General features: G+C 43.8%; 1 protein-coding gene across 2 annotated transcripts in view; it reads left to right on the top strand.

Moving 5' to 3' along the window:
* The window catches only part of si:ch211-283g2.1 (sodium- and chloride-dependent GABA transporter ine), a 31057-nt gene extending 4130 nt beyond the window's left edge, over positions 1-26927 (top strand). For both annotated transcript variants that reach the window (XM_090192379.1, XM_036937471.2), the window contains 12 exons: positions 532-666; positions 931-1141; positions 11665-11797; positions 12061-12195; positions 18790-18893; positions 19076-19200; positions 19424-19536; positions 21914-22054; positions 22676-22775; positions 22849-22949; positions 23137-23304; positions 25475-26927. In XM_090192379.1, coding sequence (XP_090048505.1) covers positions 532-666; positions 931-1141; positions 11665-11797; positions 12061-12195; positions 18790-18893; positions 19076-19200; positions 19424-19536; positions 21914-22054; positions 22676-22775; positions 22849-22949; positions 23137-23304; positions 25475-25603 — 1595 coding nt within the window. In that variant the 3' untranslated portion in view covers positions 25604-26927. The remainder of the gene's footprint in view (positions 1-531; positions 667-930; positions 1142-11664; positions 11798-12060; positions 12196-18789; positions 18894-19075; positions 19201-19423; positions 19537-21913; positions 22055-22675; positions 22776-22848; positions 22950-23136; positions 23305-25474) is intronic.
* The last annotated feature ends 432 nt before the right edge of the window (positions 26928-27359 follow it).

Raw genomic sequence — 27359 nt, forward strand, 5'->3', positions numbered from 1 at the left:
GTTACAACTGGCTGTGACTGTGAGTCCCGTAGGGTGGTGCACAATTGGCCCAGCGTCATCCATGTTAGGGTAGGGTTTGGCTGAGGGGCTTTACTAGGCTCATCACACTCTAGCAACTCCATGTGGTGGGCCGGGTGCTGACTTCGGTGTTTAGTTGAATGTTGTTTCCTCCGACACATTGGTGAAGCTGGCTTCTGGGTTAAGTGAGCAGGTGTTAAGAAGCACAGCTTGGCAGGTCATGTTTTGGAGGCAATGAGTTTGGCTGGGGGGGGGGGGGGTTGAATAACTTTATTGTTTTGGAGGACAGCTGACAGATGATATCGCCTCTCCCGAGCCTGTTGGGGAGTTGCAGCAATGAGACAAGGTTGTAATTGGATTGAAATTGGATATCATGAAAGAGGGAGTAACATTTTTTATTTTTATTAAATATGCAACCTCAATCCTATCCCTCTAGGCAATTTCAAGAAACATACTTCAGTCCCACTAAAGTTACTGTGTTACTGATATATTGCTGCTTTATGTCCTGGTCAGGTGCATTCCTGGTTCCCTACCTGCTGATGCTGCTGGTGATGGGAATTCCTCTGCTCTACATGGAGCTGATTCTGGGACAGTACATGAGAAGAGGGCCTGTTCATGCCCTGGCTAAAGCCTGCCCGCTGCTCAAAGGTACTGAAGCATACAGTATCTATTCCCCCCTCTACTGGAGCATCATTTTAGTGTCGCGTTTTTACATAGTCAAACTAAAAATGGCAAAGTCAAACTAAAACCGTCAGTCAAACATAAACCTATGAAATGGCACTGGTGTCCAACAGGGTCATAAACATTTTGCTGACTCACTCACTATGCATAAGGTTGTAACTAACTAAGTATTTTAAGATTCATGTAAGTTGTAAATGACAGAAGTGACAATGTTATTTGCCCGTCCCTTAGGAGTGGGCCTGGCGACTGTGGCCATCTCCTTCATCATGTGTACTTACTACAACATCATCATCACATGGGGTCTGTACTACCTGTTCAGCTCCTTCCAGAGTCCGCTGCCCTGGCAGAGCTGCAACAACACATGGAACACCCCCAACTGCACCAATCACATAAACCCGAACACCAGCTCACACTCCTCCACCGCCAGCCAGCAGTTCTTCAAGTAGGTCTCACTCTCAATGTGGGCTAGCCCAGAGCCATACTCCTCTATGTGCACTCCCCTATGTACTGTATTTATTCTGACAGTGAAGCTAAAACTGTTAATTTGGCTCTATACTCTAGCATTTTAGATCAAATGTTATATACTGAATGATGCGACAGTACAGAATGTCACCTTTTATTTGAAGAGATGTTCATACATGTGTTTAACCATTTAGAAGTGAATGCACTTTTTTTTACATACCTGATTTAACTAGGCAAGTCAGTTAAGAACACATTCTTATTTTCAATGACAGCCTAGGAACATTGGGTTAACTGCCTTGTTCAGAGGCAGAACAACAGAGTTTTACCTTGTCATCTCGGAGATTCGATCTTGCAACCTTTTGGTTACTAGTCCAACGCTCTAACCACTAGGCTACCTGCCGCCCCGCTTCATGTATCTAGTCCCCCCATTAGAAGATGTTGTGAGTATTTGGACAAATTCATTTATAGAGTATAAAAGTTTAGTCAAAAGTTTAGCATTTGTTCCCATATTCCTAGCATGCAATGACTACATCAAACTTGTGACTACAAACAAAGAGCTGCAGTTAGTTTCGCAATGGGTAACAATGAATAAGTTAGTCCTAAATACTTCAAAAACTAAAAGTATTGTATTTGGGACAAATCATTCACTAAACCCTAAACCTCAACTACTTCTAGTAATGAATACTTGTAAGGGGTGCTGGTGGCAGAGAAGTCAGACGCAGGAGAGAAATAACTGTTTCCAACAGCGCAGTTTATTAACAAAAACCCACCGGAAAACTGAATAATAAAAATAAATGGGTACATAACCCAACGCACACCAGGACAGACGTGCACAAGCACTTACAATAAACAATCACCGACAAGGACATGAGGGGGAACAGAGGGTTAAATACACAACATGTAATTGATGGGATTGGAACCAGGTGTGATGGAAGACAAGACAAAACCAAAGGAAAATGAAAAGAGGATCAGCAAAGGCTATAAGGTCGGTGACTTCGACCGCCGAATGCTGCCCGAACAAGGAGAGGGACCAACTTCGGCGGAAGTCGTAACAGTACCCCCCCCTGACGCGCGGCTCCAGCTGCGCGTGGACACCGGCCTCGGGGACGACCCAAAGGGCGAGGCGCAGGGCGATCCGGACGAAGATGGTGGAACTCCTGCAGCATAGATTGGTCCAGCACGTCCTTGACCGGAACCCAGCACCTCTCCTCTGGGCCGTACCCCTCCCACTCCACGAGATACTGAAGGCCCGGCACCTCGAATCCAGTATGGAGCAAACGGAGTACGCCGGGGGCCCCCCCCAATGTCCAGAGGGGGCGGAGGAAAATCCCGCACCTCAGACTCCTGGAGCGGGCCAGCCACCACCGGCCTGAGGAGAGACACATGGAACGAGAGGTTAATACGGTAATCGGGTGGAAGCTGTAACCTATAACATACCTCGTTCACTCTCCTATGGACTTTAAATGGCCCCACAAACCACAGACCCAGCTTCCGGCAGGGCAGGCGGAGGGGCAGGTTTCGGGTCGAGAGCCAGACCCGGTCTCCCGGTGCAAACACAGAGGTCTCACTGTGGTGGAGATCTGCATTCCTCTTTTGGCGTGTCACGGCCTGCTGAAGGTGGACACGGACAGCTTCCCATGTCTCCTCCGCGCGCCTGAACCAGTCGTCCACTGCAGGAACCTCGGTCTGACCCTGATGCCAAGGCGCCAGAACCGGCTGGTACCCCAGTACGCACTGGAAGGGAGATAGGTTAGTGGAGGAGTGGCGGAGCGAGTTCTGTGCCATATCGGCCCAGGGCACGAACGCCGCCCACTCCCCCGGCCGGTCCTGGCAATAGGACCGCAGAAACCTGCCCACATCCTGGTTAACTCTCTTCACCTGCCCATTACTCTCGGGGTGAAACCCTGAAGTAAGGCTGATCGAGACCCCCAGACATTCCATGAACGCCTTCCAGACCCTATACGTAAACGGTTGACCCCGATCAGACACTATATCCTCAGGCACCCCGTAGTGCCAGAAGACGTGCGTAAACAAGGCCTCCGCAGTCTGTAGGGCTGTAGGGAGACCAGACAGAGGGAGGAGAGGACAGGACTTAGAGAAACTATCCACAACAACCAGGATTGTGGTGTTACCTTGTGAGAGTGGAAGATCAGTCAAAAAATCCATGACAGGTGCGACCAAGGCCGCTGCAGAACGGGAAAGGGGTGTAGCTTACCTCTGGGCAGGTGCCTAGGAGCCTTACACTGGGCTCAAACCAAGCAAGAGGAAACATAAACCCTCACGTCCTTAGCCAAGGTAGGCCACCAGTACCTACCGCTCAAACAGCGCACTGTCCGACCGATCCCAGGATGACCAGAGGAGGGTGACGTGTGGTCCCAATAGATCAACCGGTCATGAACAGCAGACGGGATGTACAGATGCCCAGTGGGACACTGGACGGAAGCGGGCTCTGCACGTAACGCTTGCTCAATGTCCGTGTCCAGCTCCCACACTACCGGCGCCACCAGGCAGGAGGCGGGGAGTATGGGAGTGGGATCCATGGACCGCTCCTCTGTGTCATACAGCCGGGACAATGCGTCTGCCTTCACGTTCTGGGAGCCTGGTCTGTAAGAAAGGGTAAACACAAAACGGGTGAACAATATAGCCCACCTTGCCTGACGAGGGTTCAGTCTCCTCGCTGCCCGGATGTACTCCAGATTGTGGTGGTCAGTCCAGATGAGAAAAGGGTGTCTAGCCCCCTCAAGCCAATGTCTCCACGCCTTCAAGGCCTTGATGACAGCCAACAGCTCCCGGTCCCCCACGTCATAGTCTTTCTTCACCGGGCCGAGCTTCTTTGAGAAGAAGGCACAGGGGCGGAGCTTCGGTGGCGTACCCTAGCGCTGAGAGAGCACAGCTCCTATCCCAGCCTCGGACGCATCAACCTCCACTATGAACGCCAAAGAGGGATCCGGATGGGCCAGCATGGGAGCCGAGGTAAACAGAGGCCTCAGGTGACTAAAAGCCCTGTCCGCCTCAGCTGACCAGTGCAAGCATACCGGGCCCCCCTTCAGCAGTGAGGTATTGGGTGCCGCTACCTGACCAAAATCCCTGATAAACCTCCGGTAGTAGTTGGCAAACCCTAAGAACCGCTGCATCTCCTTTACTGTGGTGGGTGTCGGCCAATTACAGCGACTTCAATGCGGTCACTCTCCATCTCCACCCCTGAGGTGGAAATGCGATACCCTAGGAAGGAGACGGACTGTTGGAAGAACAGGCATTTCTCAGCCTTGATGTACAGGTCATGCTCCGACAGGCAACCAAGCACTCTGCGCACCAGGGACACATGCTCTGCGCATGTAGCGGAGTATATCAAAATGTCATCAATATACACCACTACACCCTGCCTGTGCAGGTCCCTGAAAATCTTGTCTACAAAGACTTGGAAGACTGATGGCGCATTCATCAACCCGTACGGCATGACGAGGTACTCACTAGTGCCCAGAGGTGGTACTGAAAGCTGTCTTCCACTTGTCTCCCTCTCAGATACGCACCAGGTTGTAAGCACTCCTTTAGTGAAGAAGCGCGCTCCGTGACTCTATTGCTGTGGCTATGAGCGGTAGCGGGTAACTATACCTCACAGTGATCTGATTCAGACCCCGATAGTCAATATATGGGCGCAGACCTTCCTCGTTCTTCTTCACAAAAAATCAACTTGAGGAGGCGGGTGAAGTGGAGGACCACATGTACCCCTGACGCAGGGATATGTTTCCATAGCCTCCGTCACCGCCTGTGAGAGGGGATACACGTGACTTCTGGGAAGTGCAGCGTCTACCAGCAGATCTATCGCGCAATCGCCCCGTCGATGAGATGGTAATTAAGTCGCCTTCTTTTTGGAGAAGGCGAGAGCCAAATCGGCATATTCAGGGGGAATGCGCACGGTGGAGACCTGGTCTGGACTCTCCACCGTAGTAGCACCAACGTAAACCCCTAAACACCTACCTGAGCACTCTCGTGAACACCCTGTGAGAGCCCTCTGTGGCCAAGAAACAGTGGGGTTATGACAAGCTAACCAGGATAGGCCCAGCACCACAGGTAACGCAGGAGAGTCAATAAGGAAGAGACTAATTCTCTCCGTGTGACCCCCCTGCGTCACCGTGCCCAAAGGAGCGGTGACCTCCCTAATCAACCCTGACCCTAATGGTCGACTATCTAAGGCGTGAACGGGGAAGGGCACATCCACGGGAACAATGGGGAACCCTAAACTATGGGCTAACACTCTATCAGTAAAATGTACAGCCGCGCCTGAATCGACGAGCGACTTATGCGGGGAATGCAGGGAAAACTCAGGGAAAGTGACAAACACAAACATATGTGCAACAGAGGGCTCTGAGTGAGAATGGTGCCGGCTCACCTGGGGTGATGCCAGAGCGCCCTGCCTGCTGCCTCGATCCCCAGAGGAACCAACCCGGCACCGACCGGCAGTGTGACCCATGCGGCCACAGATGGTGCACGAGCTGGAACCCCCTCTGGTCTCCCTGGGTACCGCCCCTCCCAGCTCCATGGGTATCGGAGAGGGCGTGCGGGAGGTTGGAACCACCAGACCCCGATCTGAACGTCCGCGGGTTGCCAGCAGGTTGTCCAGCCGGATGGACAGGTCCATCAGCTGGTCGAACGTGAGGGTGGTGTCTCTGCAGGCCAACTCCCGACAGATGTCCTCACGCAGACTGCAGCGGTAATGGTCAATCAGGGCCCTGTTGTTCCATTCCACGCCAGCAGCCAGGGTCCTAAACTCCAGGGCAAACTCCTGGGCGCTCCTCATCTCCTGCCTCATCTCCTGCCTCTGCTGCTCTACCCTCGGGTGGGTGGTCGAAGACTGCCCGGAAATGGCGGGTGAACTCCTCAAACTGGTCCAACGCTGCATCTCCCTCTCTCCACACGCTGTTGTGTAACATTAGTGTAACATTAGTTAAAAAAACACCTTATGGAAGAGCGGAAACTGTAAAGCAACACAAACATTGGCACAGACGCATGCATACACACACACAATAACATAATGTCACTTTCTGACCTTAGTTCCTTTATTATGTCTTTGTGTTAGTTTGGTCAGTGTGTGAGTTGGCGTGGGTAGTCTATGTTCTTTTTTCTATGTTGTATTTCTGTGTTTGGCCTAGTATGGTTCTCAATCAGAGGCAGCTGTCGATTGTTGTCTCTGATTGAGAATCATACTTAGGTAGCCTGTTTTCTCCATTCTGGTTGTGGGTGATTATTTTCTGTTTAGTGTTTTTCGTCACCTTACAGAACTGTTTCGGTTTCGTTTCATTCTCTTTGTTATTTTGTTTAGTGTTCTGAGTTTAAATAAATATATCATGAACACATACCACGCTGCGCTTTGGTTCTCCTCTCCTTCCACCGAAGACAACCGTTACACATAAGCACTATACATACACATGGATTTAGTACTGTAGATATGTGGTAGTGGTGGAGTAGGGGCCTGAGGGCACACAGTGTGTTGTGAAATCTGTGAATGTATTGTAATGTTTTTAAATTTGTATAAACTGCCTTAGTATTCTGGACCCCAGGAAGAGTAGCTGCTGTAGCTAATGGGGATCCATAATAAATACAAAATACATTGAGCCATGACTACGTGGAACTCCATTCCACATCAGGTAACTGATGCAAGCAGTAGAATCAGATTTAAAAAGCAGGTAAAAATACACCTTATGGAACAGCGGGGACTGTGAAGTAACACAAACATAGGTACAGACACATGCATACACACTATACACACACGTACACATTTTGCATTGTAGATTTGTGGTAGTGGAGTATGGGCCTGAGGGCACACACTTAGTGTGTTGTGAATTCTGTAATTAATGTATTGTAATGTTGTTAAAATTGTATAGCTGCCTTCATTTTGCCAGATCCCAGGAAGAGAGCTAACGGGGATCCATAACAAATACAAATACAAAAATTGCCCTGGTATTTCGCAAAGATTATCCAAACCCAAAATAGATTCTTCCCTCGCTACCATAAAGAATGAGCCCACTATTATTACTGGACCTATTGTGAACAGCATGGGTAGTAATTGCATAGCTTTAGATTCTGTCCCTGTTACCCTGCTAAATGCAATACTTTTTCATTGTAAATTTTGCCAATTTGACGACCGCTCAGAGGCATCCATTCCCCTATGCGTTACTTGCAACTGGAAAGCTTGTTGTTGCTCGCTAGTCCGTGAATGGCTTTTTACTGCAGAATTAATTTGTTGTCAGATTTACCTCTCCGCTTGATTTAATTTTTCTTACCCCAGGCACCGGTAATGAGTTCAAGAGTATGTTTAGCAGTGACTACACACATTGCTAAGTGAGCGGAATTAAATTCCACTCTCAATGCGGCTTGAAATATCTCCACCATGTGGAGTGCTGGCCCACCACCCCGGCAATACCAGTTTTGGCGGTGGGTTTCAACCCTGCCATCAAAGCGGAGGTACAAATTCCCGCATCTTCATTAAAATGATCTGCTAGTGCCAGATTGGTGTGCAACATGTCTTCCATCCTATCAACGTACTAACGTACCCCCTCATTTTGACTCTGAGTGCATCTACTAATTTTAATTTTTTTTTTTTTTAAGGTCAGGGCGGAAACAAATATTTCCACTATCTGTCACAAATAATTAAATTTGTTCTTGCAAGGTTGCTTGGTCACATGCCACACAAGCGGACAACCAGGCGGGAGCAGGGTAGTTTCCGACTAATTGTGCCAACATTGCTCTTGGCAATAGGGAACAGACAACATGATCATAATCACCAGCATGGAATCCAAAAACTCGTCCCTGATTCCTTAGGAAACTGATAAATTCCTGATCGTCTTTAACCGGGACAGGTGCTTCTTTCATTATGCTAAGCATTTCAACGATACTCAGCGGCTGGTGTTGGTGTTTAATTTGGTGTCGTGTTATAGGTTGGTCATCTGGCAGTATGGGGTTCCCTCCCTCTGGGAGTATCAGCCCGGGGTAATAAGTCATCGCAACTGCATGAGTACGAACCGGGCACACCTCTCTATGGTTTCCAGGGTCCTTTGGATCTATGATCCAGTCCAGGACAACTATGTCCCTGCATATGACCCTGCATATCTTTATTTTTAGCTTTATCGGTTCTACTTTTCTGTTGATAAAACACCAACATCAAAACGCTTGTATATATTGAGCTTGCGATTTGTCATTGATGTCATTGTGCCATGCCACAACAGCATCTCTGATTTCTTTATCTGATAGGAATTTTCCATCAACATGGAAATGATGACCAATTTTATCCAATTTGCTAAACTCGAGCCGAATTGGTTGGTTGTTTGTGATCTTTTTTTAGAGCATCCATGGCTTTGCTAAAGTTTTCCTCTTCTTTTCCCCCTTTTACGGGAGTGTGAGACACCATGGATGCCATTTCAATGCTGGTTATTTCTGCTCCTCACAGTGAAGCACGGTAGTGGCAGCATCATGCTGTGGGGATGTTTTTCATCAGCAGGGACTGGCAAACTGGTCAGAATTGAAGGAATGATGGATGGTGCTATATACAGGGAAATTATTGAGGAAACCTGTTTCAGTCTTCCAGGGATTTGAGACTGGGACAGAGGTTCACCTTCCAGCAGGACAATGACCCTAAGCATACTGCTAAAGGAACACTTGAGTGGTTTAAGGGGAAACATTTAAATGTCTTGGAATGGCCTAGTCAAAGCCCAGACCTCAGTCCAATTGAGAATCTGTGGTATGACTTAAAGATTGCTGTACACCAGCGGAACCCATCCAACTTGAAGGAGCTGAAGCAGTTTTGCCTTGAAGAATGGGCAAAAATCTCAATGGCCAGATGTGCCAAGCTTATAGAGACATGCACCAAGAGATTTACAGTTATGCACACTCAAGTTTTCTTTTTTTTGGTCATATTTCTTGTTTGTTTCACAAAAAAAAAATATTTTGCATCTTCAAAGTGGTAGGCATGATGTGTAAATCAAATGATTTACCCCCCAAAAATCTATTTTAATTCCATATTGTAAGGCAACAAAACAGGAAAAATGCCAAGGGAGATGAATACTTTCACAAGCCACAGTATATTTATCACCTTCTAATAGGTGTTGTCAACTCCTTACACATCTAGACAACCAATACATCTCTGTTGCTAGGCAGGAATTTAATTGGTTCCTCTCACTGGTGTCGTCATTGCGCTGCCTGTTACTAAAACCTTTGTGGGTTTGGAAGTGTATGTGTCAGATAGTACTGCAGTAGGAGAGTCATTTGCTTTATTTTGGCCAGGTTGCAGTTGTAAATGAGAACTTGTTCTCAACTAGTTTACCTGGTTAAATAAAGGTGAAATAAAAAATAAAAACATAACAATTGTGGTGGGCCTCTCTGGCCCCCTCCCAGAGGTTTCTTCTCACTTCATCTGTTGATTTGACCTCGAAACGCAATCCTTACTCCCTAGTTATGCAGCCAGCCTGCCTTATCAGAGACTAACAATGGCCTTTCACCTCTCTCATCAGAAACATGGAACAGAATATGAAGCTTCTACTCTCAGTAACTTTCCATATTCCTAGTTCCCATCTACCCTTCATTGACCCCAACATATACAGTACCAGTCAAAAGTTTGCACACACCTACTCATTCAAGGGTTTTTCTTTATTTTTACTATTTTCTACATTGTAGAATAATAGTGAAGACATCACATCTATGAAATAACACATATGGAATCATGTAGTAACCAAAAAAGTGTTAAATAAATCAAAATATTTGCCTTGATGACAACTTTGCACACTCTGCTTTTCAAGCTCTGTCAAGTTGGTTGTTGATCATTGCCGATTCAAGTAAGAACTGTAACTAGGCCACTAAGGAACATTCAATGTAATCTTGGTATGCAACTCCAGTGTATATTTGGCCATGTGTTTTATGTTATTGTCCTCCTGAAAGGTAAATTTCTCTCCCAGTGTCAATTGGAAAGCAGACTAAACCAGGTTTTCCTCTAGGATTTTGCCTGTGCTTAGCTCTATTCCATTTATTTTTATTAAAAAAACTCCCTAGTACTTGACGATGACAAGCATACCCATAACATGATGCAGGCACCACCATGCTTGAAAATATGAAGAATGGTACTCAGTGATGTGTTTTGATGGATTTGCCACAAACATAACACTTTGTATTCAGGACATAAAGTTCATTTCTTTGCCACATTCTTTTCAGTTTTACTTGCGTTTTTGCAAGCAGAATGCATGGGAATATTTTTATTCGGCACATGCTTCCTTCTTTTCACTCTGTCATTTAGGTTAGTTTTGTGGAGTATCTACAATGTTGTTGATCCATCCTCAGTTTTCTCCTATCACAGCCATTAAACTCTGTAACTGTTTTAAAATTCCCATTGGCCTCATGGTGAAATCCCTGAGCGGTTTCCTTCCTTCTCCGGCATCTGAGCTAGGAAGGTCACCTGTATCTTTGTAGTGACTGGGTGTACTGATACACCATCCAAATTGTAATTAATAACTTCACCATGTTCAAAGGGATATTCAATGTCTGCTTTTTTATTTTTACACATCTAACAATAGGTGCCCTTCTTTACGAGGCATTGTAAAACCGCCCTGGTCTTTGTGGTTGAATCTGTGTTTTAAATGTACTGCTCTACTGAGGGACCTTACAGCTAATTGTATGTGTTGGGTACAGAAATTAGGAAGTCATTCAAAAATCATGTTCAACACTATTATGGTACACAGACATTATTAATGCACATAGACAGCAAATTGTACTCCTGAACTTATTTAGGCTTGCCATAACAAAGGGGTTGAATACTTATTGACTTCTTGACATTTCAGCTTTTAATTTTGTACTAATTTGAAAAATTCTGAAAACATCATTCCACTTTGACATTAAGGGTTATTGTGTGTAGGCTGTAACAAAACATGTGGAAACATTCAAGGGGTGTGAATACTTTCTGAAGGCAATGTATGAAAATACCCTCAAACAAAATATGATATTCTGTACTATCTCCTCATATAAACATTTGATGTCAAATCCCAAGTGCTGGAATATAACGAGCCAATTACAAGTTTTATATTCACTGTATTCCGGGTGAATTTGACCTATGACATAATCTCATTCCACATCACATAAACGTGCAGACACAATCAGTGATTTGATTAATTAGGTAGAACTACCAGACCTATGGTGACCATTGGGGGGGGGGGGGGGGGTCACTTAATAATCAGGTTAAAGGTCATTATTACTCAAATAAACAATCCAACCTGAATCAAGTGAAATGTTTATGGCTGAGCAGCAGTTTTGTGATCAATATAACTTAGATTATTGGCATCAGAGCTGTTATTTGTGTCTCTGTGTGTGTTATGGGTATGGCGGTAGGCTTGAGGTTAAAGAAGCAGACTGGGAGCTGGAGGGTTGCCGGTTTGAACCCCCGGGATGCTTGCGGGGAGATCTGCAGGGAGTGAGCTGGCAGCCTTGGGTACTGTGACAGCAAAAAATAAAGCAAATGTGTTGTAGTTATAGGATGCTGGAGAGGACAGGGGGAGTGGAGGAGAGCGGGGTGCTGCGATGGGAACTCTTTCTCCTGCTCCTTTTGGCCTGGATCCTCCTCTACTTCTGCATCTTTAAGGGGGTCAAGTCAACAGGGAAGGTAAAAGAGAGAGAAAGAGACAGATAGACATGCTGACACAGAGAGAGAGATCAGGACTAGTTCTATGATATGCTTTCCAAGTAAAAAAAGATGAGTGAGTAAATGTTCTTATCTCTGTTCAGTAATTTTTTACTCTTACGTCGACATAACATTTGGCTCTTTTACATTGATTCAGAGTTAGTCCACGTTTTTGTTGATTTTTGGCCATTGTGAATATTTTATAATATCATATTTTTACTACTATTTCTGTGTGTCTCCTCCAGGTGGTATACTTCACGGCTCTCTTCCCATATGTCATCCTGTTAGCTCTGTTGATTAACAATGTCCAGCTCCCAGGAGCTATGGAAGGCATCCGCTTTTTCATCGTGCCAAACTGGGAGAAACTACTGGAGTTGGAGGTAAGAGGACTGAAGTACAGGCCCGATCCCTAACCTTGAAGGCAAAGTTTGCTTTTTTACAACCAAATCTCTCTTTTTGATGTAAATGATATGTTATAGAAGGGTCCAGAACATTTTTCTCTCGATTTCACTTGTTTTTGAGAAACTTTAAAAAATACTTTTCCCCTTTTTTATTTTAAGATATTTTTTACTCCCTTTTTCATGATATCCAATTGGTAGTTACAGTCTTGTCCCATCACGACAACTCCCGTACGGACTAGGGGAGAGGCGAAGGTTGAGAACCGTGCAACCTCCGAAACACAACCCAGCCAAGCTGCACTGTTTCTTGACACAATGTCCGCTTCAGCCGGAAGCCAGCCGCACCAATGTGTCGGAGGAAACGCTGTACACCTGGCCACTGTGTCAGCGTGCATTGCACCCGACCCTCCACCGAAGTCGCTGGTGCGTGATGGGACAAGAACATCCCTGCCGGCCCAACCCTCCCCTAACCCGGACGACGCTGGGCCAATTGTGCACCGCCCTATGGGTGTCCCGGTCACAGCCGGCTGCAACAGAGCCTGGATCGAACCAGGATCTCTAGTGGCACAGCTATCACTGCTTTTGAGGAACTTATCCCAACCAGTGATTCACTTCCCCAATTAAAAGCCCCGTATTAACACTGAGGTTGGTGCTACCGCATACAGGGCTATCGCAGAGATTGTGTACACATGAAATCATTATTTTGAGCTTTATCCGCACCATTCTCTGTGTAGCCTGCTACTAAAATATCATAATAAAATGGAATATAACGTTGCGGATTAAGTTCGGAATGACACAACATCTACTGACCTGCATCACTATACTGAGAGCTTTTGCGTTTCTAAAATGACGCATTTGGGTGTTTCTGGAACCTCTGTTAAAAAAATTTCGGATCCCCCTGTACTGCACAATGAGGATGAGGAAGTGAGTCGCTGGTTTGGCTAAACATAACCCGAAACACAACCAAAACAAACTGCAAATGCGTCCAACAAGTTTGTATTCACAAGCTTGATGTAGTCATTGTGTGCAAGGAATACGGTATCAAACACTAAAGCTTAGACTGCATTTATACACTATAAGCTAATTTTTCTAAATACTTATGACCTCTTCAAATGTGGGGATTAGATACATAAAGTGATTTAATTTCTAAGTTTTGAGCCAAATAAACTACAGACTAACAGAAATGGAATAATGTGTCCCTGAACAAAGAGGTGGGGGGGGGGGGTCAAAATCAAAAGTAACAGTCAGTATCTGGTGTGGCCAGCAGCTGCATTAAGTTCTGCAGTGCATTTCCTCCTCATGGACTGCACCAGATTTTCCAGTTCTTGCTGTGAGATGTTACCCCACTCTTCCATCAAGGCACCTGCAAGTTCATGGACATTTCTGGGGGGAATGGCCCTAGCACTCACCCTCCGAGCCAACAGGTCCCAGACGTGCTCAATGGGATTGAGATCCGGGCTCTTCGCTGGCCATGGCAGAACACTGACATTCATGTCTTGCAGGATATCACGCACAGAAGGAGCAGTATGGCTGGTGGCATTGTCATGCTGGAGGGTTATGTCAGGATGAGCCTGCAGGAAAGGTACCACTTGAGGGAGGAGGATGTCTTCCCTGTAAACGCACAGCGTTGAGATTGCCTGCAATGACAACAAGCTCAGTCCGATGATGTTGTGACACACCACCCCAGGCCATGACGGACCCTCCACCTCCAAATCGATCCCGCTCCAGAGTACAGGCCTCGGTGTAACGCTCATTCCTTTGACGATAAACGCAAATCCAACCATCACCCCTGGTGAGACAAAACCGCGACACGTCAGTGAAGAGCCCTTTTTGCCAGTCCTGTCTGGTTCAGCGACGGTGGGTTTGTGCCCATAGGCGACGTTGTTGCCGGTGATGTCTGGTGAGGACCTGCCTTACAACAGGCCTACAAGCCCTCAGTCCAGCCTCTCTCAGCCTATTGAGGACAGTCTGAGCACTGATGGAGGGATTTTGCGTTCCTGGTGTAACTCGGGCAGTTGATGTTGCCATCCTGTAGCTGTCCTGCAGGTGTGATGTTCGGATGTACCGATCCTGTGCAGGTGTTGTTACACGTGGTCTGCCACTGCGAGGACGATCAGCTTTCCATCCAGTTTCCCTGTAGCGCTGTCTTAGACGCCTCACAGTACGGACAGTGCAATTTATTGCCCAGGACACATCTGCAGTCCTCATTCCTCCTTGCATCATGCCTAAGGCACGTTCACACAGATGAGCAGGGACCCTGGGCATCTTTCTTTTGGTGTTTTTCAGAGTCAGTAGAAAGGCCTCTTTAGTGTCCTACGTTTTCATTACTGTGACCTTAATTGCCTACGGTCTGTAAGTTGTTAGTGTCTTAATTTCCGTTCCACAGGTGCATGTTCATTAATTGTTTATAAGTTCATTGAACAAGCATTGGAAACAGTGTTTAAACCCTTTGCAATGAAGATCTGTGAAGTTATTTGGATTTTTACAGACAGGGTCCTTTGAAAGACAGGGTCCTGAAAAAGGGACGTTTCTTTTTTTGCTGAGTACATACAGTACGGTGTTAAGTGTATGAGTTACATGAGCTACTTCAATGAGCAATGAAGAGGTACAATATAGGCTACACCCTGGGGTAAGTGTATAAATTGAGCAGTATAGTAGCACACAGTTGTGATGTGTGTGTGGGCATGAATGAGTATACAAACCATTAAGGACACCTTCCTAATATTGAATTGCACCCCCCCCCCCCCTTTGCCCTCAGAACAGACTCAATTCTTCGGGGCATGTGCTCTACAAGGTGTTGAAAGTGTTACACAGAGATGCTGACCCATGCTGACTTTAATGCTTCACACAGTTTGGGTGGTGGACTATTCTTGATATACACAGGAAATTGTTGAGCGTTCAAAGGCACACATTGTTAGATCTCCGAGCTGTTTCCCAAAACCACCATTAGATGCTTCTTTTGTCCTGTGATTGGACATTAGGCAATGCAGCCCTTTTCAGCCTAGCTTGGAGTCCCCCTTTCCTTTCTTTTCTTTGTCACCACCGTTGCCTCAGATCACCTCGGCCAGAAGCAATAGGTATAAGGCCGCTGTGCAGAGAAGAAAGGAGCAAATGTAGTATTCCAGGTCTGGGAGGCTGAGAAATTGGTGTGTAGCTTTCGATTCTTGATCCAGAAGTGTTTGTCAGTCGTAGGAAATTATTGCACAAACATTCTGAGCAAACAAAGTACTAATTAACGCAAAAAAATTGCCATAAAAAAAAGCAAAGTAGAAGACGCGTGACCTTCCTCACTGCTGCAAATAAATAGGTAGGATAACGTATTAGTTATTGTTCTCCGTGTCCAATTTAAGTAATTTAAGCATGTTAACCCTTGCAAGGCTGCTGGCCCAGACGACATCCCAAGCACCATCTTCAGAGCATGTGCAGATCAGCTGGCTGGAGTATTTATGGACATATTCAATCTCTGACTGGTCTCATAGACTTAACATAGTAAATGTAAATCTGGTTACTTAAGGCAAAAACAAAAGGAGGGTGGTTTGTCAGGGTGGATGGTTAGGTATATAACGTGAAGTCTAGCAACCCAAAGGTTGCGTGTTCGAATCTCATCATGGACGACTGTAGCATTTTAGCTTATTAGCAACTCTGCAGCTATTTCTTTGCTACTTCCCAACCACTTAGCATGTTAACTAACCCTTCCATTAACCCTAACCTTAACCCTTTTAGCTAATCCTTCCCTTATCCCTTTAACCTGACTTCTAACCTTAACCCCAACCCCTAAAGCTAGGGGTTAACATTAGCATCAGCCACCTAGCTAACTTTAGCGACAACAAATTGGAATTTATAACATATCATACGTTTGGAAATGTGTAATATATTGTATGTTTTTCAAATTCATAACATATTGTACGAATTGCAATTTGTAACATATCACACAAAATGGATTATGGATTAATACATACCATATGAAATGCAACATGTCTTACTAAATGGAGTGTCGCAGATATAGGTACTGAATAATATGAAGTGCTTTGAGATCACATTGAATCTCACAATATCCCAGTCTGTTGTCCCCACTTGCTTCAAGATATCCACCATAGTTCCTGTACAAAAGAAAGCAAAGGTAACTGAACTAAATGTCATAATGAAGTGCTTTGACTAGTTAACTAGGCTAGCTTTGACTAGACTAGCTAAGCACCATATCACCTCCACCTTATTCGGCACACTAGACCCGCTACAATTCGCATATCGCCCCAATAGATCCACGGACGATGCAATCACAATTGCACTGCACACTGCCCCATCCCACTTGGACAAGAGAAATACCTACAGTGCATTTGGCAACTATTCAGACTCCACATTTTGTTATGTTTCAGCCTAATTCTAAAATGTATTAAATAATTTCCCCCTCATATATCTACCACAATACCCCATAATGACCCAGCAAAAACAGGTTTTTAGAATTTTTTCCAAATTTATAAGAAAAAACTGATATCACATTTTACGTAACTATTCAGACCCTTTACTCAGTACTTTGTTGAAGCCCCTTCGACAGCGATTACAGCCTCGAGTCTTCTTGGGTATGACGCTACAAGCTTGACACACCTGTATTTGGGGAGTTTCTCCTGTTGTTCTCTTCAGATCCTCTCAAGCTCTGTCAGGTTGGATGGGGAGCGTCGCTGCACAGCTATTTTCAGGTCTCTCCATAGATGTTAGATCGGGTTCAAGTCTGGGCTCTGTCTGGGCCACTCAAGGACATTCAGAGACTTGTCCCAAAGCCACTCCTGCGTTGTCTTGGCTGTGTGCTTAGGGTCGTTGTCCTGTTGGAAGTTGAACCTTCGCCCCAGTCTGAGGTCCTGAGCGCTCTGGAGCAGGTTTTCATCAAGGATCGCTCTGTACTTTGCTCTGTTCATCTTTCTGACTAGTCTCCCAGTCCCTGCCATGATGCTGCCACCACCATGCTTCACCATAGGGATGCCAGGTTTCCTTCAGATGTGACGCTTGGCATTCAGGCCAAAGAGTTCAATCTTGGTTTCATCAGACCAGAGAATCTTGTTCTTCATGGTCGGAGAGTTCTTTAGGTGCATTTTGGCAACTCCAAGCGGACTGTCATGTGCCTTTTACTGAGGGGTGGCTTCCGTCTGGCCACGCTAAAGGCCTGATTGGGGGAGTGCTGCAGAGATGGTTGTCCTTCTAGAAGGTTCTCCACAGAGGAACTCTTTCAGAGTGACCATCAGGTTCTTGGTTACCTCCCTGACCCAGGTCCTTCTCCCCCGATTGCTCAGTATGGCCGGGCAGCCAGTTCTTGTATGGTCTTGGTGGTTCTAAACTTCTTCCATTTAAGAACGATGGTGGCCACTGTGTTCTTGCCGACCGTCAATGCTGCAGACATTTTTTGGTAGCCCCAGATGTGTGCCTTGACACAATCCTATCTCGGAGCTCTACGGACAATTCCTTCAACCTCATGGCTTGGTTTTTGCTCTGTCAACTGTGTTACCTTATATAGACAGGTGTGTGCCTTTCCAAATCATGTCCAATCAATTGAATTTACTATAGGTGGACTCCAATCAAGTTCTAGAAACATATCAAGGATGAATGGAAACAGGATGCACCTGAGCTCAATTGCGAACTCATTGCAAAGTGTCTGAATACTTATGTAAATAAGGTATTTCTGTTTTCGCTTTGTCATTATGGGGTATTGTGTGTAGATTTATGAGGATTTTTTTTATTTAATCCATTTTAGAATAAGGCTGTAACATAACAACATGTGCAAAAAGTCAAGGGGTCTGAATACTTTCTGAATGCACTGTATATACATGATACAGTATGTACACTGAACAAAAGTATAAACGCAAAATGTAAAGTGTTTGTCCCATGAGCAAAAATAAAAGATCCCAGAAATGTTCCATACTCATAAAATGCTTATTTCTCTCACATCATTTTGTGCACACATTTGTTTACATCCCTGTTAGTGAGCATTTTATCCTTTGTCAAGATAATACATCCACCTGACTGGTGCGGCATATCAAGAAGCTGATTAAACAGCATGATAATTACACAGGTGCACCTTGTGCTGGGGACAATAAAAGGCCATTTAAAAATGTGCAGTTTGGTCACACAACACAATGCCACAGATGTCTCAAGTTTTGAGGGAGCGTGCAATTGTCATGATGACTGCAGGAATGTCCACATAGCTTTTTCTGATATTTATTAATTTCTTTCTTTAAATTTTATTTTTGGCGTCTATTTGTGTTGCTTTTTTATTGCTAGGTATTACTGCACTGTTGGAGCTAGAAACACTAGCATTTCGCAAGCATTTCCAGTTAACTTTGATTTGATTTTAAATAAGCCATAGATAAGGATCTAAATCATATCAGGAGAAGACGGGTTCAGGAGGAGTTTTTGTGAAGACATGTCGAGGTCGGGTGCTGCTGGTAAAGAGCTTGGATGTGTAATGGTTAACTGCCATCTAGGGTGATTGTTAGGATAACATTGTTATTCTATCATTGTGGATGAGTTTTATGGTGCTATTGGAGGTACAGTCCATTATTAGATGGAATTCCTTGTGTTTTGTTCCAGGTTTGGGTCAACGCTGCAGCTCAGATCTTTAACTCCATTGGGATAGGCTTTGGCTCCCTCATGGCCATGTCCAGCTATAACAACTTCAACAACAACATATTAAAGTGAGAAGCTCATTTTGAGGAGAGTTTGTAGTCAGGTCAAATCAGTTAAAAGTCAGTTCAAATTTATTTTCACATTGTTACGGTGTCCATATTAGGTCAATCTCAGCAGGTGCTGTCCTAATATGGACAAAGTACAGCATACTGGATTGATTCATCCATCACATCCTTTTTTCCCCCCACAGAGACACCCTGGCTATCTCCATCACCAACTCCCTGACCAGTATTCTGGCAGGTTTTGTCATCTTCTCGGCATTCGGCTACATGTCACATCTCCAGAACATACCTGTCAGTGAGCTGGCTGTAGATGGTGAGTTTGTGTGAGCAAACTAAAGATCATTTAGGGAGGGGAAATAATTTTGGACAGCTGACGCAAGACCACACATTTTCATTTAGGAAATGTACCATTTCTAGTTACTGTGCATGTATTTGAGGCAAAGCATACTAATTTCACCAAGATTGTTCCATAAAAGAGTTTAGACACCAAAGTCATAACAACAATGCATGTGTGTTCTGAATTATTTTGCATCTAGGTCCAGGACTGGTTTTTGTTGTTTACCCACAAGCCTTTGCAACGATGCCAGTGGCTCCGCTGTGGGCAATTCTGTTCTTCTTCATGCTCCTGTGCCTTGGGCTGGACAGCCAGGTAGCTAACTGTACATTACCTAACCTAAACCCACTGTCACATGATACTAAATACACTTTTCTCTACTTGAAACAGATGCATTTGTCCTCACGTTGTCTTTTTTATTTATTTAATTTGTACCTTTATTTAACTAGGCAAGTCAGTTAAGAACAAATTATTATTTTCAATGATGGCCCAGGAACAGTGGGTTAACTGTCTTGTTCAGGGGCAGAACCTTGTCAGCTCAGGGATTCAATCTTGCAACCTTTCGGTTACTAGGCTACCTGCTGCCGGTCACGTTCTCTTTGTTTGGCCACATGGTTAAATTAGGGTAATTACTATAAATCTGTGAATACAATATCCAGTAAAATGTATAATCTTCTTTCACAAATGATTCCAGGAACCAAAAATCAATCTTTAACTACAGCAGTTCCAGTTCCAATAGAAAGTAATGTAATGTCAACACAACCTTACTGTGAAATGCTTACTTACAAGCCATTAACCAACAATCCTGTTAAGATTGTGCTGTTTCGTTGTTCAGTCGTTTCAGGATTTCATCACAAAATGTCAAGCAGTGAAGTTTCAGCTCTGTCTGTCCATGGCCTCTCTTCCTTGGTGCGCACTGTCACTGTGTCCGTTTCTATCTTGTCCAGCTGTGTATGTAACATTTAATGTAAACCCTGTTTCTTGTCTGCATCAAAGTAGTGGTCCTTGTACCTAGCATCGAGCATGGAGGCGACACAGTAAAGAGGCTCAGAGAGAATGCCACCGAATCGCTTGTTCACAGCCTCAAGTACTTTTGTAAGTTTTAACCCCACGGTCTGTGTTGGCAGTTCGTTGAGCAGGCGTTTCAATGCCATGACAGAGGGTATCACGTCTGCTGCATACGCACAAACGTGTTCTCAAATGCCAATGAAATGGCAGTAGCGGTATGAGAACCAGCATATTCTTGAACATGCTATTCGGATTTCCTCAGTACGAAATCCTTGTCAACCCACTGTGCTGTCGGACTCGGCATGCTCAAGGAGCTGACATCGCTGGTCAAAATGTCAGTCATGAAGCTAATAGCAGTGACACCAATAGCAAGTAGCTCATAGATGTGCGTTTCAACAATACTGTTTAACTCCGGTAGCGAAACATCTGAAAAATAGCGCCTACTTGGTAGTGTGTACCGGGGCTCGAGGTGCTTGACCAGTCGGCAAAAACCAACATCATACACGACAGTGAACGGTTGATTGTCAAGGGCAATGAATTACATCATCTTGGCGTTAATGGATTTCGCCTTTGAGTTGTCTTGCTGAAATGTTCTTACTCTTTCAAATGACTGCTCGACTTGAACTTGTTTAGTTGTTGGATGTGTGCGCTTAGTATTTTTCTGCTTTTGTTCTGTGAAGCGCTATATTTTTTGTGGTGTCATTACGTCATCTACCTACGTTATATAGGCATGCATGTCAGCTTTGACATCGGTTTTGCCAACATCGGGCCGATGTTGGCATTTTTAGCTAATATCGTCCGATTCCGATATGCTCACCGATATACCCTGCATCCCTAGTAATATGCACATGTAGGTAGGGTTAAAGTGACAGCCTATCCTTCACATGCAGATAGTGGTGCTTAGTTTTCAGTTTGTTTAGGTTTGTCCTACCTGCCAGGTTGAAAGGACAGTCACAAGACTCATCGCCATCCGCCGATTGGCCTCATAAAACAGCCATTAAATGATGAGAAAAGAATGTCAAGATTCTAACTGAAGGGCATTATGTATTTTTGACACAGATGAAAAAATGCCAAATCATTGTTACCAGATAGTTGCAGTAAGAAAGCATTTATTATAAGTGTAAAACTAACAAGGACTCAATAATCCATGCTTTCTGGGAATGCAATAAAGTTATGGGCGGAGCTAGAAAGTTGGCTGTCAGAAGTATTACAGTGTAAATGTAAATGTAATCTGTCTGTCTGCATATTTCCAGACATGGAATATGGGAGTGTAGTGAGATACCCAATGGGCTGGACAATTCTCTTTTCATCACTCAACATGAAAAAACGTATCCTGAAAATGTAGACATCAATCAATTTGCCATCATTAACACAATGGAAAAATCGAAAGTATTTTTTATTGAAACAGCATGGGCGACTGAGAAAAACAAATAGGCACAATTTAAGGCCACGTGGCAAACAATATTGCAGGCACTAGGGATGGGGTTGTGAGTATGCGGGTCTGAGCAGATGAGATGTCGTTGTTTGTGTCCGTCTGTAAATTGTCGTTTGTATGTGTATGTTTGTATCTGGTGTGTACTTTATATTTACAAAAAATAAATATGCAAAAATACGTTATTATATTGGTATCTCCATGTTGGAATGTTACCATGTTATGACTTTAAAAAGTATATATATGTCTCAGTTTGCCATGGTGGAGGTGATGGCGACCAGCCTAATGGATGGGTTTGGAGGGCCCCTGATGAAGTTCCTGAGACACAAGGAGATGCTGGTGCTGGCAGTCTGCAGCACTGCCTTTCTGCTGGGAATACCCCATGTCATGCAGGTACCCTGGAGTGTATGCCTAGACCATATAGGTGTACACTCATCAGACAACTCCAGCACAGCAATAATCCAGGACAAGTAGTGGACTCGATTAGTAATAAAGTGCACTTAGGGTAATATAATTATACTCCACCAAAATGTACACTGTTAGATGAAATCGTGCTATATTGAACCAAAAAAGGATAACATTTTAATAATGTAGTGTGATTAATTATTTATTAATCTCAGAAACTCAGAACTAAAATCGTATATACAGTAATTGCATCAGATGCTTGATTAGTTTCTAGGTGGAGATGTATGAGAAAAGGTACTAACAAGACTAGATTAGTCTCCACCTTTTTAAATGCTAAATCTCAGCCAAAGCCCCCCCTCCTTCCAAAAACTTTCCACTTGAAATCATTGCTTGAAAACTTTGCCCACACTTTAAGCACCACATTCACCCAACCCTGATACTTCTAAATAATCAGTGACAGAATGCCAAAGCACTGGAACTATTTTTACTCATTAGTCGTTGCATCCCAGATTATTTTAGCATATGTTACGTCACTTGATGTAACGTTCTGTCCACGAGAGATTAGTTCTTTCTTACAGCTGGTATTAAATACTCTCTCTCTTTGACCAGGTGGGGATCTATGTATTCCAGCTGATGGACCACTACACGGCCATAGTGTCTCTCATGTTCCTGGCCTTCTTTGAGGTGCTGGCCATCTGCGGACTTTATGGTGAGACCAGTGTGTGTCTAACATATGCGTGTTAGTCATTACAGGAATGAAATTAATACATTCATTCTGACAGGTGTGAGGAGGCTTTCGGCAAACTTAAAGGAGATGACAGGAAATAGGCCTAATATCTTCTTCAGAGTGTGCTGGATGTTTGTGGCTCCTCTTCTGATCACTGTGAGTCATCCTCATTCACCCTAACAGAACTATAGTGTCTACAAATAACTTGCCATACAGTTGACATTGTCAAATGTAAAAAAAATAAAAAAATGACAAGGGCATATCTGGTTTTGAGAGTAGGTATACTTTGAATGCAATTGATAAAGGTATTTGTATCATCCCTCTCTCTCCTCTGGTGCAACAGATTATCCTGGTGTTCACAATCATCCAATTTAAACCAGCTCGCTATGAGGACTACGTGTATCCCCCGTGGGCTCAGGGGATTGGCTGGGTCATCGCTATGGCATCCATCATCTGGATCCCACTCGGAGCTCTTCACACACTGTGGGTTCTGCCAGGCTCCTTCACTGAGGTACTGTATTACTATCAATCTCTCTCTCTCTACCTATAGCATTATTTTGACCTTAGTACAACACCTAGCAACCTTGTCAAGAGGTTCTGGATAGAGTGGGGCAGTATCCAGATTTTCATATCGTCATTCTGTCCTTCTCTCATCCCAGGACTTACGGTATTGCCAGCTTAGTACACTTGGGGGCATAGAAAAATGCAAAAAAGCCCATTGGGTGTCAATTACCAGAATGCAAAATTAGCACAATAATTGCGAATTTCCATGGAAGCTACAAGCTAAATATGCTAACAAACACGAATGAAAATAAACTAATTGCAAAGACAGGCAATCCAGCTCATAAAATGATACATTTATTAGGTAGGCGCTACCGAATGTAATTTTTGGTGAGTTTGGACATTTGCACAATGTCTCTCATTCACATTCGCTTGTAAATGAACAAAGTTTTAAGGAATGCTTGTCTGAAGGAAGAAAAGTACTGGTTCTGGAGAAGCTTGTGTACATGCTGAGTCTGTGTGGAGTCTGGAGTCGCTAGGGCAATGGGCCTGCCTGCTCTGCTCGGAGAAGAGGAGGGGGGGACCAGATGGGCCGACAACGGAGAGGAGAAAAAAACTCAAGGAAATCAAGATAGCAGTGGAAGCTGTACAGATTTCTCAAACATGGCAGAATGCTAACACTATATGATGATCCGTCTCCTTATTAATTCCGCCACTTACTTGAATAACTAGCAAGTTAAACTTAGGGGACGCGTTAATGCAGAATTCTGTGTTTTTTTACTCAGAAAAAAAGATAAAACGCATAAGAAATATCTTGCTGCGTTTTGTAAACGCATCTAAAATGCTTTATTGTAATTTCTGCTTGGCATCAGACTAATTTTGAGCTTTAGTTGCTCTTCTCCACTTGGATGAGAATTCACCAATGCATTCTATCAGCAGACAGCGCTCTGACTGATGTGTAGTATGGTGGTTAATTTCTTTAATATCAAATGAGGAGAGACAAACTTATCACACAAGTCAGAGTTATACTTAAACTAAATCTTTATTCACTTATTAATACGGGAACAGGTCAATACAACACACACATATAAAGTGAATCGATTGAGTGCTCTACGATAATAATGGCTGGTCAATGAATCACCCTCAGATGATTCGTTGAGAGCCCTGAGACAAAGGCCTTTTATAGCCAAGATACACCCCCTTCAGTCTACATGACAAACAACAGATGTATGGAATGGGTCACAAGGTTAAGATTTGTATGAAAGTTAATTCACAGCAGACAGTATCTGCTGTAAAAACTGTTCTCATTGTGTAGACATTGTAAATCTCCTGTCATTGTTCAATCTCCAAGAGGCCCACTTTCAGTTCACACAGACACAATAGAGTTATAAGAACCCTCTATTCTGTTGCATAAGACAACCATTTGATGCAATTACACTATTATAACATAATCTTGCATTTTTGCTCTCACAGTAGCTACTTTTCTCCAGCACTTTCGGTGTAGCCTGCTTTTCTCTGCTAAAATGCAAGATTAACAACAGGAAATGTAGCTGGCTACATTCTTTCTATGATAAACATTAGAAATATGATGGCCATCCATCATTTGCAAAAAATACCAGCTTTTTCATTGTAAGCTCATTTACTTGTGTGGCTGCCAGCCAAATAGCGTTGCACTTCTGTTGTCATCTGATGAAAATGAAGCTATTTTCTGCCGAATGTGTTGCACTAATTAATTTTCGGTGAAGGAAACTGAAGTTGCATGCCCCTGATCACTCTATTGAAGCTAAAAAACACTGACTTCCAATATAAAACGCGACCCTTGTCAATACACAGCTGGACTCAACTGATCTGGGGAACTACGGTAAACGTCATAATGTGACAGGTGAAACGAAGAAAGCGATTTGCTTTATCTCCTAATGTATTGCACAAGTTGACTGCAGGTATTCACTTAAAAATTAGCTACAAATATTAACATTTATCGAAACACTTCAAAGAAATAGTTTCAATGGTATTGAAAAACCATCCCGGTGCTATTTCCAAATGCCCCAGTATATGGTATATATGGTCTACCGCCCAAGCCTAGTTCTGGTGTAATGGCTAAGCAAAGTTGTTGGACAGAATTAGTCCAAATTCATATGTTGTTAAAGACTTCTAATAATGTCTTGTCTTCCTCCCCCCAGAGATTAGTAAAGTCAATCACCCCCTATGCACTGGAGAACGAGAGGGGAGGAGACACATACCCAAACATAGCAGTCATCAGCTCCTTAGGTAGAGAAACAGAGAAGCCTCACATTCAGACAAACCTCTGATACTGACTCTCCCTACTGATGGCCTCTGTACCAGCCTGGGATTCTGGGACTATGCTAGGCTTGGAGAGCCAGGTGAGGGTTCACTAAGGATGTCAATCCTGATTCACATTGGCACTGGGAACCACACTGTCTGTGGATGACGTGACAAAAACCGTCCAACAACATTCCTATTGGTGTTGTTTGGGACTTCTGCTCATGGGGAAGTGGGTTGTTCTCCTTCATGGAGTGAATGACAGATATTTTTAAAACACTGTTAAAGTCAATTATGTAATAACAAATAGAAGAAATGGGCCTGGACCCAAGAAGATTACCTATCTCTGCTTTGAAAGATCAGAATTGGTCATGAGTGGGTACTGGTACATGATTAATAGACCTTAACCTGTCCATATGTTGCACTGTCTGAACTTTGGTAATATGTTTTCTATATGTAGCCATGGATAACCAAAGTACAACGGTGTGAGAACTGTTAGTTATGGATGTTGTTGTTCTGCCCTTCAAGCATGTTAGCTTTCACTTGAGCAGCACCTTGTGGTTAACACAACTGAGGAGGTATTACATGTATTTCTAGAGTACCACAGTGAGTCATAATACCCATAAAACCTAGTAGTCAAACAAGGATATGGTTCAAATTGTTTTTCCACAGTAAATTTTTCCAATAGCGGATTTTAGAAACTGTGTTTTCATGTAGGCTTACCCTGACGTGACTTTTTGATAACTGTGTAAACCTCACATGGTGACTTTTATCAATATATTCGCATGTATTACCCCCCCAAAATGAAATGCCTTTTTAGCTGCTAATGTGGCTATCATAAAGAACTAGAAATGCCATAATGATCTGGATGGGACTCTTGATTAACTATATGTTAGCAAAATTGTCATTAATAAATTGGAAACATTTCTTTAAATTGACAAGTGTTACATTGCACAATACATGTTAGAGCAAAGGTGTCAGCTAGAGATGACGTGCAGGAGCTTGCAGGAATTTGCATGTCTCTTTTAATTCTAATTAGCATTTTCAAATCAGAGTAATAGAGATGAATATATTGATAAAATTCACCTTGTCCGAGAGAGATATACATGGTTATCAAAACGTCACGTCAGAGTAATCCTACACAAAACACAGCCCTTATTTTAAGTGTTTCTAAAATTCCCTGTTGGAAAAATTAATGGTGGTAAAATTATTGGAACCATTTCCGGTTTACCGCTAGGTTTTATGGGTATTATGACACCACCACCATGGGGCTATATATTAGTAAAACATGTACAGTATGATGCAGTAGCTATGGATCAGCACAGCAGTTAATAAAATAATCTACCAAATGCAGCATTTGGAACGTCTTGTTAAAATATTCCTTATGTAATATGTTTTTTACAATAAAATGCCACCATATGTTTGATTTGGCTGCTGCGGGTCAGGGGGCAAGGAGACCCACAGCTCCGCTAAAACAATTGACAACTACATGCTGTTTAAGGGATTGTTACATAAATGTTACGACTATTTGGTTTTAATAGTCAGAACTACAAATTCCCCATTATTCCATGCAAAACAATTGTACACATGTACCTCTATCATCAGTTATACAGCAAGTAACTGCATGCTTTTCATGAGGATTAAACATCACTGATCATGTAATTTCAGATACATGAAGGTGCCTATCGATTTGACATGTAGCTAGCTAAGCAAACATCATCATTACCTTGCATCATCAGAGATTGGGCTTTTGGAAAGACTTTGACAGTCGGCAAGTCCACGTCC

The sequence above is a fragment of the Oncorhynchus mykiss genome, chromosome 12 (assembly GCF_057628025.1).
Source record: "Oncorhynchus mykiss isolate SJ-2025 chromosome 12, ASM5762802v1, whole genome shotgun sequence".
Classification (NCBI taxonomy): Eukaryota; Metazoa; Chordata; class Actinopteri; order Salmoniformes; family Salmonidae; genus Oncorhynchus; species Oncorhynchus mykiss.